Here is a 13,282-nt window from a genome sequence, read left to right as displayed (position 1 = left end):
AAGTACACATGAAATAAGTAATACATAGTTTGCTGGAAAATACTACATCAAGACTTTAAAACATTTTATACTGGAAATGTATTTAACACTAGCAGCCTAAAACTGACAAAAATACTGCACCAAGTTTTTTGAACAAGTCAACATGACTTGTAGAATTTCAGAATTGTAAAGTCTATGAACTTTCCAGATGTGGTATGACTGTGTCAGACTATTCCAGCAGTCACCTGCACTTAGGAAGTTCAAAGAGAAACATACTTCACCATGTAAAAAAAATCCCGTTACACATACATGTATATCTGCATGTCACGTACTTTCTATACACATCTGCTTATGAAAAACATGCCTTTTTGTTTGCTTTTTTTTCAAGTGTGTATGTATAAACAACACAACCACACAAATAGGCTAAGGAAAAACTGAGTGCTTCTGGGAAGGAGTATTATATCCTGATTAACCACAAGATGATGCTATTGCACTTACTATTGAACCCAACACCTTTTATCATGTACTGGACGGCACGTTAAGCACGCTCAACAGAGCACAATACAAACCTGTTGGAGAGCAGAGAGGATTACTTTTCCTCCATATCATAGAGACACATTTTAGTAGGTTAAGCTGACTTCATTTCCACGCCTACCTGAGCATCTTCATAGCCAAGTTCAGATTCACAGTTCATAAAGTGTATCTTTGCCAAAGAGGATTTGTCATACATACTTAGAATCTCACTTCTAAGTACATAGTAAGACCACAATTAAATCTACTTTTATCTAGCTTTCATTTCATAACTCGGAATAACTATAAATTATTTTAAACAGGACTGTAAATGCACAACACAAAAGATTAGAACATATTTGAAACCATAATTTATAAAGCCCTCCTTCCAGATCTTGCCTTAAAACAGCTGAGGAAGTACTTTCGAAATACACATAATTAAGGGATTCTCTCTGCCCTGTCTGTTGTAAGAGCTGCTTCTACAGGTGCCATATAGAATCTGACCAACAGCACCATAACATAATACAACAGGTAGGTTTGATGTCAGAAACTGGCTATCAAGCTGCCAAGTAAGGGTTGTTCAGTGTCATTTGGGAAGACTACTTGGTACTATCCCCAGCTTGGAGCTGACTGGGCAGGAAGAAAGCAATCAGAAAATTTTCTACTGCTTGACCAGTGCCCAGACCAACTGACACAAGTTTGTCACATCTTAAAAGGTGCTATAAAAGAAAAAAATTTTAAAAATTGATCTTTTAGAAGCAATCTATTCTCTGCATCCATTATGTAATATAAATGTCTATCAGCCTTAACAGAGCCTTTGCACTAAACTTCTTTTTATGAAGGATACCTACAGCTGAATACATTCTAGCTTTCCCTCAGAGGGTATTATTACATAGCTAATATACAATGTATTTCACTTGTCATTTAAACAGACAAAAATCATTAAAGTACATTAGTATCATTGTTTGTGTCCCTGTGGAGGAGGTAAAAGTTAGGCATGTTAAGTCAGCCCTTCCATACCATAATACTACTTGATTTCTTGGAAACATATTTCAGTTTTGAATAGCTTGACTGTACAAAAAAGAATAAAAACAAGTTTACACCTTTATTACTTTTTAAACATTTAACACCTGATTTATACATATCAGTGCAATATAATTCCGAAAATTACTTTTTTCAGGAAATACGATGAAATTAACTATGTGAAGAACAAAAACTGACAGTCTAAAATAGATCTCTTAGTATTAGGTAATTTTTACCTAACCAAATGGTAGAGTTTCTAACAATGGTTATTTTTCATATGTGATATGGAGCAAATAATGTACAATGCACAGTTGGAAATCCTGTCACCACCGTTCAGGTTCTCTGAAAGTATGTAGTCTTCGTATTATACAAATGATTTTCATATTCATAGGCTATTGGATATCAGACTCGGGGAAGTAACAGGGAAATTGAGTCAGTGGGTGTTGGGTGTCCCTGATGTTACTAACTCAGCATTACATGACAGTGCAAATGGACCCTGTGCTGGTACCTTCGTTTAGGGGTTTACCATCAAAATCAGCCACAACACTTTTCATCAAAGCAAGAAAGACTGTGACACACTAAGTATAACTTTCTAAGGCTACATATTTCAGAAATATTTTGCAGTATTTAGCTATTTGGGGGATTTTTTCCTAAACCAGAAAGACCTCAACCCACTACAAGTGTCACATCAACGAAGTTCCAGCCATCATCTCATGCAACTTTCCAACAATTAATATCATACCAGCAAAATCCTTTCTACTTCGTTTCTTTCCTTAAGAAGGAATATGTATTCATTGTTGTAAATTCTGCTGATATCATCCTTTGCCCTTGAAAGTCTTTGTTGTTCTTCTTCCCACTTCTGCTGAGCATTATGAAATATTTTCTCAGTCTCTGTCGCTTTCTGCTGAAGGTTTTCATTGAGTACTATTGTTTACAGAAAAAGAGAAACAAAAAGTACAAGTAGCTCTGCAAAGCATGTCCAGAAAAAAAAGTATGATGATCATCAGTTCTTCAGTATACTGTGACATCCTGTGATATACTGGAATATTAACACTTCCAGCACTGGAGAACACCACCTTCATTACAAAGAAACTATCAAATTTGTGTTCCTATAGATCTTTCACACAAGGAGATAGGAATATTTTAGAGATTTTTACAAATTAAAACTCTTCTCCTCTTGGAAAGGAATAAAAACTTGAGATAACTCTTTCAAGTGACCTCTCTATAGCATGGAGGATTTATTTTCAGATGTCTACATTTGGCCATCTTATTTCCAAATGTAATTTTTGATACAGATGTTAGTCCGTATCAATTAAGTTTGAGCTCAGTTTAAGTGACAGTAAAGACAGGCACCTGCTCCATGCAAGGGAGATTAACCTAAGACATGTTGGGCTAGCAAGCAAAGGCTTAGCTTTTCCAGTGAAACTTATGGCTGTGCAAGAGATCTGAATCTTCAGCCCAGCAAACAACCTGTGACAGAGGAACATTGCACATACTCTTCTGTGAAAGCTCAAATGCCAGGGGAAGCTTCATTACCTGCAGGAAGTTTTACAGGAGCTTTGCTTAATTTTACTAAGTGGCTTTCAGATGAAAATACTTTGTATTGGCCTTTCATTTTACTGAACACAACTAACTACACTGGCAATTAAGTGATCACCACTTTCTAACAGATTTTTATCTCAAATTCATCCCAGCTTTCTGAAATTTCTTCCTAGTCAGAGAAGAATGAAAAGAACAGAAGAGGCACATTAAGACAACACAGAGAGTCAGTGGACACAACAATAGGAAAAGACTGTCGGATTCAATGAGAATGGCAGAAAAACAATTTGAAGAAATACTGAAGAGGACAAGGCATAAATGAGGCATTCTAAGCACCACATGAGGTGAGAAAGGTTCCAAGTGACCAAGGAAAAGAAACTAAAGGATTAAGTACAATGATGATTTGAGGGTTTTTGCACTTGTCACAGAAACAAAAAGTTTGAGAAATTTTGACCAATGGAATTTACTGTCAGTCTTGGCTATGGTACTGAAAGAAACTAACACACACACATATACACACACCCATTCAAGAAAACATCCCTTGTCTCTGCAAAACCCCTCCTACACCCTTTTTGTTCACCAGTCCCCTCACCACACCTTAGCCCTGTCCCTTCATGGAGGTGACAGGCAGCACAGCAGACTGGGGTCACTGTGCTGTGGTTCCTCCATCAGCATCAGTCCCTTTTGAGTCCTGCCTCTTGGTGCTGGCATGGCGCTACTCACTTCTAAATTGGTAAGGAAATTAGCAGTAAAGTGAGCATGCACAGAAAAAAAGAGCTTTTCTCTAGGTGAGAAACTAGCAGTTCAAGTCTTCAGCTTGCAATCACAGAGAAATTTCCAAGGGAAAAAAATGCCTTCTTCCAGTTTGCAATCCATTAGATTTGTATATATCATGTGGTTCTCCAAAGGAGTGAAAGTTCAGCTTTCCAATTATTTTAAAAACAATTGGTACTTTTACTACTTGCAAGACTCAGAATCTGCTTCCATTCTTGGAAGGTTAAAATCTTCAAGAGTAGTGCTCCAAACTCCTCATTGAATATCAAAAGTTCATCAAACTCACAAATTCATCTCTTGTACTAGATTAAAAAGATACTATACCAGTTTAGGTAACTAAAAATGCACCTCATTTACTTGTAAGAATGAGAAATCTCTCTCTGTTTGAGGAGTATGAAGGAAATCTGAGTTTCTGAATATGAAAGTGGTAGGAAAAAAAAGCCTAGATAAAATCATTCCTTTCCACATACTACTGTCACAACATGCATTACCTTTAAAAAGAGAAACAAAGATGACAAGAAGTAAATAAACCAGATAAGAACAATGAACAGCGTGAAACATTTGAAAAGATGAAAGAAAATAGCAGTATGAGGAGAACTTCTGGAAGTAAAGCTGCTGCAAATATGCAAACAAATTTAGAGGAATGTATTTTTTTCTTTCTTTCTTTCTTTTTTTTCCCCTGAAATGGAAAAGGAAGGACTGCTGGGCATGGAGATAACCATGACGTGGAGACAGTCAAATCCATCATGATTACAGCTCTGTACATAGACACACAGGAAGGAATAACAGAAGGTAAGGAGCAAGAGGCAAAAAAAGGTCTGGCAGGTTAGTTTTAATCCACATATGAGACAGGAATTTTGTAAACTCTTATGAGTTTTCAAAAGCAGATGGATAAAAGATGGGAAGGGTAAGCGAGATCCAAGAAAAAGAGTAGTAACTAGAAAATTTAATTAAGTTCCTGATTCTCATTAATCTTACTGACTTGGAACTGATTTAGCCTTTATCCCATCTTTGCTTCTTTGAAACTTACCTTGCAGTTCCACAAGTTTGTTTTTCGCATCACTTAACTCTTCTTCTGCAGTACACATTTTCAGATGGGCATCTTTTCTTGCAACTGCCAATTCATACTCCAGACTTTGTCGAATGGCCTCTCCTCTCTCCAATTCCAACCGTAATTTGATTATCTGGCTTTCATAGTTGGACACCTAGAAAATAAATTTCTTTCAGAAAACTGGCAAAAATGTTCCTGTGAAAAACTGTGAAATGTTACAGAAATACACCTACAGAATATTTTTTAAAAATATTTTGAATCCCATTCACAACTGCCATCTTATTCCACTTGAATTTGAAATATACTCATGCAACTGCATATTTATGCCCATTTTGATACTTCTACTGGTTTCATGCAAACTGATCCTATTCCTGGATGAATTTCATGTATATTCAACATATCCCTGTTTTTCAAAAAACACACTGCCTTAAGAAAATTAACATTTTAATACTGTCATCTTCCTGCAACTCAGAGGAAAAAACGCAACAACAGAAGCATTATATTTCACAGACAATTTTCTGTGAAACTTTCCTTAACACTCACAAAAACAGTTACATTGGGACAGTAGACTGTCAGCCATCTAATAGCTCACAAGTATATGCACAAGCATAACATTCAGTCCAGTAATGTCCAGAAGTCAAAACAGAATGCTATTAATGTTAACAGAACAAACTAAGAATGAAAAATACTTTAAAAAGGGATATTATACAGACTAAGAAACATAGTGTAATCTTTGCTGCCAAAAACTGGATCCAGAAAATCAAATCCATTTCAACACAAGAAGGTGGAAAGTAAATTACGTATTTCTTCAGAACACGTACAAAGTAGCATGTTCAAATGAAGTAAAAGAAAATACTTACTTAATCTTTTCTTTAGTTCGAATATCAGCTTTCTCATTAGCAAACATACGAAAAGGTGGCCACTGAGCGTGGCACTGCTGTAACCGGTTTCAATTTGTTGCTACTAGGTACACCTCCCACACTTGCTAATGCCAATCTGGCAGCTGATAACCTGGTTTAAATTGTGCTGCTGAAGAAGTACTATTACTACTATAGGCAACAAATCTACTCTTAGCTGTCTGCTAGGTGCAGTTGATGTGGGTGTTCATTCATCTGTTTTTGGTGAAATTCAGCCAATAAACCAAGTTTGCTGTTTCATATCCATTTATTATCCGAGTATGTACCCAAATTAAGAGACGCCTGCTTCTCCCACAATGATTTGCTCTTGTGCTTCAGTTAAGTCATTATTTTCCCACTGCCCCATCAACTGTGGGGTGATTCTATAAAATGGATCCTTGGAATTATCTTGATTAAAAGTAACGAACAAACAAACAACCTCTTACATTGAGCTGGGGGTGCACAAAATTCTTCTGCAACATTTTGCTGTTGTGAAGTGCTCAGGTTACCTACATTCACCTTTAACTAACTATGACAGTAGAGGTGCTAGCAGTTCCTATGAGCAGGTATGAGGTCTCTACAGTGACACCTTCCTTGTTATTTTTCAGTTAGTGACTGTGCTTTTGATCCGCCACATGAGAGTATTATTTTAATGAAAAAAGAAAACATTTATTCAAAGAGTAGTAAAGCAAACAAAAGAAAAGTCTTTACCTCTTGATTGTGTTGAATAGTTAAATCTAAATTTTCTGTTTTAGCTTGAAGAAGTTTCCATCTCAGATCTAAAACAGCATCCAAATCTGATTCACTGCTATTCTGGAGTAACTCACACTCCACATTATGTAAGCTGCAAAATAAGAATGTTATCAAAAAAATTGAGTATTCCTTTTAAGTTTAAATGCTCCATTATTTCAGCTATTAGATTTTGAGTCCTAAGGTTCTAAACATTCATCTAAGTAAAATTATGTCATGCAGTTGGAATCATACTATTCCTCTTTTGAAAAAAGGGTTATGTATATTGCTTAAGTTGATTTCAGTATTTTTTTCATTATTTTTCATTATTTTCCTTATTGATTCAATAAACTTCCAGAATGCTTAAAAAACACCATTCCAATCACATACATTAAAATGACTAGCAAGGTTTTGGTTGCCTCCATAGTGAGGCTCATTTTTTAACATGGTTTACCATCTCAAAAACATCTGTCATGAAACAAATCCATATATGGGATGCAAACCTCACTCTTCCAGATTTTTTTTTCAAAGATACATACATTTAAACTACAGAGAAGCAACTGATCACAAACAAAATACAAATTAAAGGTCTAGTTCTCTAAAACAATCTCTATCTTCATTTCCACTGCTATTTCAGTTAAAAAAAACCTAAAACTATTTGGCAGATAGCTGGACCCACGTTTGAGCACAAGCTGCACCTGAGTCAGGACAATGCCTGGTATCAATACAGGCTGAGGGACAAACATATCGAGAGCAGTCCTGCCATGAAGGACTTGGGGGTGCTGATGGATGAGAGGCTAAACATGAGCCAGCAGTGTGCACCTGCAGCCCAGAAAGCCAATTGTATCCTGGGCTGCATCCAAAGCAGCGAGGCCAGCAGGTCGAGGGAGGGGGCTCTATCCCTCTTCTCTGTTCTGGTGAGACCCCACCTGGAGTGCTGCATCCAGCTTTGGGGTCCCCAACAAAAGAAGCACATGGACCTGTTGGAGCAAGTCCTCATGAGGCCACCAAGTTGATTATAGGGATGGAGCACCCCTCCTACAAGGAAAGGTTGGAAGAATTGGGCTTGCTCAGCTTAGAAAAGAGAAGGCTTCAGGGCGACCTAATTGCGGCTTTCCAATTTCTGAAGGAAGCCTACAAAAAAGATGGAAAGAGACTTTTTACAAGAGCATGTAGTGACAGGATGAGGAGGAATGGCTTCAAACTGAAAGCGAGTAGATTCAGACTAGATATTAGAAAAAATTCTTTACTGTGAGGGTGGTGAGGCACTGAACAGGTTGCCCAGAGAAGCTGTGGATGTCCTATCCTTGGCAGTGTTCAAGGCCAGGTTGGACGGGGTTCTGAGCAACTTGGTCTCATGGAAGGTGTCCCTGTCCACAGCAGGGGGATTGGAACTAGATTATCTTTGAGGTTCGTTCCAACTGAGGTCATTCTATGATTCTGTGATTTAATGACTGTATTGACACGGCATAGCTTGCATATACCACACCATCTTCTTCAGTCTGAATTATGTACTTTCAGGGATCTAGAAAATAAACCACAAAAACAGTAACTGTACTACTAGACTTAAAAATACAGAAGTGGAGCTCACCTTTTAGTTTCTGTGACAGAGCAGTTAACCGGAGAGGATGAAGTCATGATGTCTAGTACGCAGCTTTTAAATCTATAAACTCTGGAAAATTAAGCCTTGACTTTTACTTGATAAGTTTCAAAGATTATTCTTCCATATCATAAAAGCATTAAAACCTGTAACAGAGACATGCTTTAGTTTATTTGGCAACGTAATAAAAGAATCTTTGGTTAACACTCATGATCAGTTAAGAAATAGTGTTACTACATCATGTGAATAATTACCACCAACTGTAATTTTACATCAGTTTTAGTCAACAATGAGAACTGTACTTCTAAACTTAAATATTGTAGGTTAATATATATAGTAATATAGTAGAATATCCACTGTCAAGGTTTTCAGAATGTCGATAAAAAATATGTTTGCTTACATTGATTCTCTGAGTTCTCTATTCTCCTAAGAAGATTACAAACTCCATTTCTCTTCAAAATAAATCTATGGGAGACAAATGCATACACCATGATTGCATGATGTCTGATATCAGCTTTTAATATAGCAAGTCTTCCAAATGTTTCATAAAAAATTTTTGACAGCAAACTCATAAATGAGCTCTTTCCATTAATTAAAGCAAGGTAACATGAAGAACAAGTTGTATTCAACACTTGAGATTAACAAGCCATTAAGGTTTGGTTTTGGATGCTCCAGCACATGGACATCTGTATTACAGTCCAAACAAGAAAGTAGCCTGTACTGCATCTCTGGCTGAGTTGGAAGGGACCCATCGGATCAGGCCATCCTGGCCCTGCACAGGACCATCCCTAAGAGTCACACCATGTGCCCAGGAGTATTGTCCGAATGCTTTTTGAACTCTGTCAGGCTTGGTGCTGTGACCACTTCCCTGGAGAGCCTATTGCAGTGCCCAACCACCCTCTGGGTGAAAAATCTTTTCCAGATGTCCAGCCTAAACTTACCCTGACTCAGCTTCATGCCATTTCCCCAAGTTCTGTCACTGGTAGGGAGAATGAAGAGATCTGTACCTGTCCCACCTCTTCCCCTCACGAGGAAGTTGTAGACTGCAATACGGTCTCCCTTCAGTCTCCTCAAGGCTGAACAGACCAAGTGACCTCAGCCACTCCTCATACAGCTTCCCCTCCAGACCCTTCACCATCCTTGTGGCCCTTCTTTGGATGCTAAGAGCTTAACACTTTTTTTATACTCTCCAACAGCAGCACTTGCTATAATATATTAACTATAAACTGATTTTATTCATTCCAGTTGCTAATAACCTGCACTAGAAATATGAAGAGGAAAAAACACATTTCAGCTTCAATGTATAATTTTAACAGAAAATGCTGCAAAACCAGACTTATTATTTCTAAAAACTCTGAGTTTATGGCTTTGGGTTTTGTTTTGCTCTGTTCTTACAGAAAAGTAGTATATTTATAAAGAATAGCTAGATATATTTGTGATTTTTATATATATAAATATAAACATAAATTCTATATAAATTTGTGATTTTTAACATCCACCCATCAGAATTCACCTTGGTACATGTGTTCATAAAACCCCAAACACTTAATTACCATACAACAGTCATTCACACTCCTAGAGAAAATGACGCAGCTTTCTTTCCATCTCAACTGAGAAAACAGTTAAGTCTTCATTTTTAAAGTACAGACTGTGGTATAATCGTCTAAGTACCTGTTAAGGCCCATTGAATTATTGGTGACTTACACGCTAAAAACCGTAACTTTACATAAGAGAAGAAGGTCTTGACAGAGTATTTTGAGTATTCTACTCAATAAAAATCAATTGATTGGATATAAAAAAAAATGTGGTATCATGGTATGGGAAACTATACCTCTATTAAATGTGTCAAATTTTCACATTAAGATGTAGCTCTGAACACCATGAAACTAGTTTTTCATACCATACTTTGTTTATACTTCATTGAAACTTATAGCAAAATCTGATAATGAACAGCAGAAAAATAAAAAAAAATTGGTACAACTAAAATTTTCTCAGAAATCTGTTTTTTCACCTCCAAAATAAAATTCACTATCTCTATCCAACAAACAATAGCTGTAGCAAAAATAAAATCTGTCTCAAAACATAATCCAAATGTCCTCTGTCAACCCACATCATTCTAAATTATATGATTTATAATAATAATTCATAATTTCTGAAATTACTCTGAAGTCACATGGGGGCAGGGGAAAATATCTAACTACCGATTTCTGGGAATGCTAATGATTTTGAAAATGCAATATTCCTCTGTTAAGATACATATCCAAAGTTTATTAGCACACAAATGGATACACTCTAAAAACATGCTAATTCAATTTCGAATAAAAATATCCAAGTGGCATGGAGTGGCTCCTAAGAGCTAAACAAAACAGTATAAGAAGTTTTCGCTTGAGGAGATAATACGTTCGAGGGGGTGTTACCTATAAAACTTGTGTCATATTCTCCTCACAAACTTCTGTATACACTTTACCAACTTTATCAACGTCATTGATTTAGACTGGATATGAGGAAGAGAGTCTTTGCTGTGAGGATGCTGAGGCATTGGAACGGGTTGCCCAGAGCAGTTGTGGATGCCCCATCCCTGTACGTGTTCGAGACCAGGCTGCATGGAGCTCTGAGCAACGTGGTCTAGTGGAAGGTGTCCCTGCCCACCAGGGAGGGGTATGGAACTGGATAATCTCTCAGGTCGCCTCCAACCCAAACCATTCCGTGATTGAGATCACTCAAAATAAATCTAACCAGATTTATTTAATTTAAAACACGCGTAACTAGCACACCCGAGCTGCAAAGTACAAAAACTTAACAGCATTTATTTCGGCTGAATGAACCACTAAGTTTTCATTAAAGCGAACCAAAAAAATTAAAGCAAGCTAAAAACCAGAGCAGCAGCATCCCCTCGCTCCGCTAGCCCCCGAGCGGCGCTGGCTGACGCGGTGCGGGGGCAGAGCGCCGTGCTGGCAGCTCTGGAGCTTTACCTGGCACGAAGGGTTGCGGGAACAACGGCAGGACAGAGCTCCAGCAGCAGCGCCCCGGGGCCGCTCCGGGAAACGCCGTGCAACCTCCTGGTCCCGCCGGGAAGGACGCGGCGCCTTCCCAACGGCAACTTCCGGCTGCGGCGGAACATCATCATGGGGCCGTCATTGCCGGCATCCCCGACGGCTGCGAGGCTGTACCTTCCTTCCCAAAGCTGCCGGCGTCCGAGCATATTTACAGCTGGGTAAGCAATCACAAACACGTTTTAGGGATTCTGAATTCCAAAAATATAAAGGAAATTAAAATGACATGACTAACGTGAGAGCCAGATTGAGGTGTGGATGTCCTCCAATTCGGGACAGCGCATTTTTCACCCAAATTATTGAGAGAAACAGGTGAATTATTTGGAAAGACCATGGGACAAAAACCACAGCAGGGCGGATGAGGGAGATGGATAACGAGGTTACCACTCCCCTTCTTACACTGATTCACAAAAATTACTTTAGACATAATAGTATTGCTGCGTGCATGTAGCTAAACAAACACCTTTCCTTATTTCCACACAGAAAAATACAACTGATATAGAGAACCATAGAATTATTTAGGTTGGAAAAGACCTCTGAGGTGAAGTCCAACCATTAGCACAGCACTACCAAGTACACCACTGCACCATGTCCCTGAGTGTCACATCTACACAACTTTTAAATACTTTCAGGGATGGGAACTCAACCACTTCCCTGGGCACCCTGTTCCAGAGTTGGTAACTCTTTCAGTGAAGAAATTTTTCCTCATGTCCGACCAAAACCTCGCTGGAGCAACTTGAAATTGTGTCCTCTTTTTACCTCTGAGAAGAGACCAACCCCCACAACCCCCTCGCTATAACCTCCTGTCAAGTAGTTGTAGAGAGCAATAAGGTCTCCCCTCAGCTCCCTTTTCTCAAGGTGGAAACAAATCAGAGCGATATGACACATGGAATTCAACATTAACTTATTTTTCAGAAAGAGCTGTTGATGATGTGTTTAGAAAGAGTGCTTGATGTTCAGGAAAAAAAAAGAGAGGAGAACATGGTGCTTAAGTGTGGGTCTGGCCTTAGTAGAGAAAGAAGCAACTGCTTCACTTGCAGACACGACACCAACATGCTTCTTTGCTTCTAATCCACACCTACAGGAAATCAGTTGGAATGGCTGTTTCAAAGTGAGAAGCTCCAGATGTACAGCTCCTCACAGGAAGAACTGTTTTTCACCTCTGAAGCTCATTCCTGGCTTGTAAGAACTTAATGGGTATCAGGCTACTGACCTCTTATTCAAGCACCAGGTGGCAGGTCTGGCTGAAGCCTTACAGAGTCTGTCATTCAAAATGAAACCATTTGCTAAAAAATGCTGACGTAGTCCTTGAAGTTTGTAAGAGCATCAGTGTGACATCTTACTCTCTTGCATGTAAAAGGTCTGGATTACAAAATACATTTTTCCTTCTGTTCTTCAGTATTTTGTCTTCAGTCTTACATTTACTTAACATGTACAAATGCACCCAATTACCTACAAAACATAACTTGTTCGAACAATTTATTTTTTTTTCACTCTTTAAAAAAACCAAATTATACTTTGGTTTCTTTACCTTTAAAAATGCTTTAGTCACATTAGTGTCTTTTGAATAACACCCTACCCTACTTTTTCATGTCATCAAGTCACCTTGAGTTGCTTCCTTAATTAAGAAAAAAAGAAATATTTTCAGCTGCTCTTCACGGATTTTAATACAAGGTGCAAAGCTTCTGATTCCTGAAAAATGTCAGACTCAAAGGAGTGTTCCAAAGGCTGAGGAAATTATAATATCCTCAAGAGATTCCAAAAGCATTGTTTTAAAACTAAATTGTGAAGTTATTTAATCTGATACTCAAGAGAAATCTAACTGTATGATTAAACAGAGTAGTGACTTAACTAAGGGAATTCCTGCAGATTGTCAATTCCTGTGTAGCAAAATATTAATATACACAGTTTTTGCAGTACTCAACACTTTCTCATTTAGGAAAAAGTATAAAACTTTATGTATTGCTGGAATAAGAATGATTCAGTACAGCAAAGTAAAGACATACATATCTGCAAGTGTCTGCAAATGCAGATATGCGCCACTGTCAAACTTTTATCTTCCTCTAAACAATTCTGGATGTACAGTCCACCTTAGTCTTATTTTTTAACTAACTTTTGCCACAAGAGG

General features: G+C 38.0%; 1 protein-coding gene and 1 long non-coding RNA gene across 7 annotated transcripts in view; one reads left to right on the top strand and one right to left on the bottom strand.

Moving 5' to 3' along the window:
• CCDC171 (coiled-coil domain containing 171) overlaps window positions 1-13,282 on the bottom strand; it is a 150,957-nt gene that overhangs the window by 134,261 nt on the left and 3,414 nt on the right. For 4 of the 6 annotated variants that reach the window (XM_032676967.1, XM_032676969.1, XM_032676970.1 and 1 more), the window contains exons 1-4: window positions 7,431-7,558; window positions 6,484-6,616; window positions 4,856-5,030; window positions 2,255-2,436 (exon numbers count right to left, since the gene is read on the bottom strand). In XM_032676967.1, the coding sequence (XP_032532858.1) occupies window positions 2,255-2,436; window positions 4,856-5,030; window positions 6,484-6,616; window positions 7,431-7,501 (561 nt within the window). In that variant the 5' untranslated portion in view covers window positions 7,502-7,558. Of the gene's footprint in view, window positions 1-2,254; window positions 2,437-4,855; window positions 5,031-6,483; window positions 6,617-7,430; window positions 7,559-8,092; window positions 8,248-8,501; window positions 8,567-11,073; window positions 11,312-13,282 lie in introns of those variants that run through there. The other 2 variants (XM_032676968.1, XM_032676972.1) reach the window with 2 other exon arrangements.
• On the top strand, window positions 11,202-12,555 carry LOC116781262. Its single transcript, XR_004354834.1, has 2 exons — window positions 11,202-11,315; window positions 11,638-12,555. It is a non-coding gene; the product is annotated as an uncharacterized LOC116781262 (long non-coding RNA).

Source organism: Chiroxiphia lanceolata, chromosome Z (assembly GCF_009829145.1).
Source record: "Chiroxiphia lanceolata isolate bChiLan1 chromosome Z, bChiLan1.pri, whole genome shotgun sequence".
Classification (NCBI taxonomy): Eukaryota; Metazoa; Chordata; class Aves; order Passeriformes; family Pipridae; genus Chiroxiphia; species Chiroxiphia lanceolata.
The sequence above is the reverse complement of the archived record's forward strand: the minus strand, read 5'-3'. Positions and strand labels throughout refer to the sequence as shown.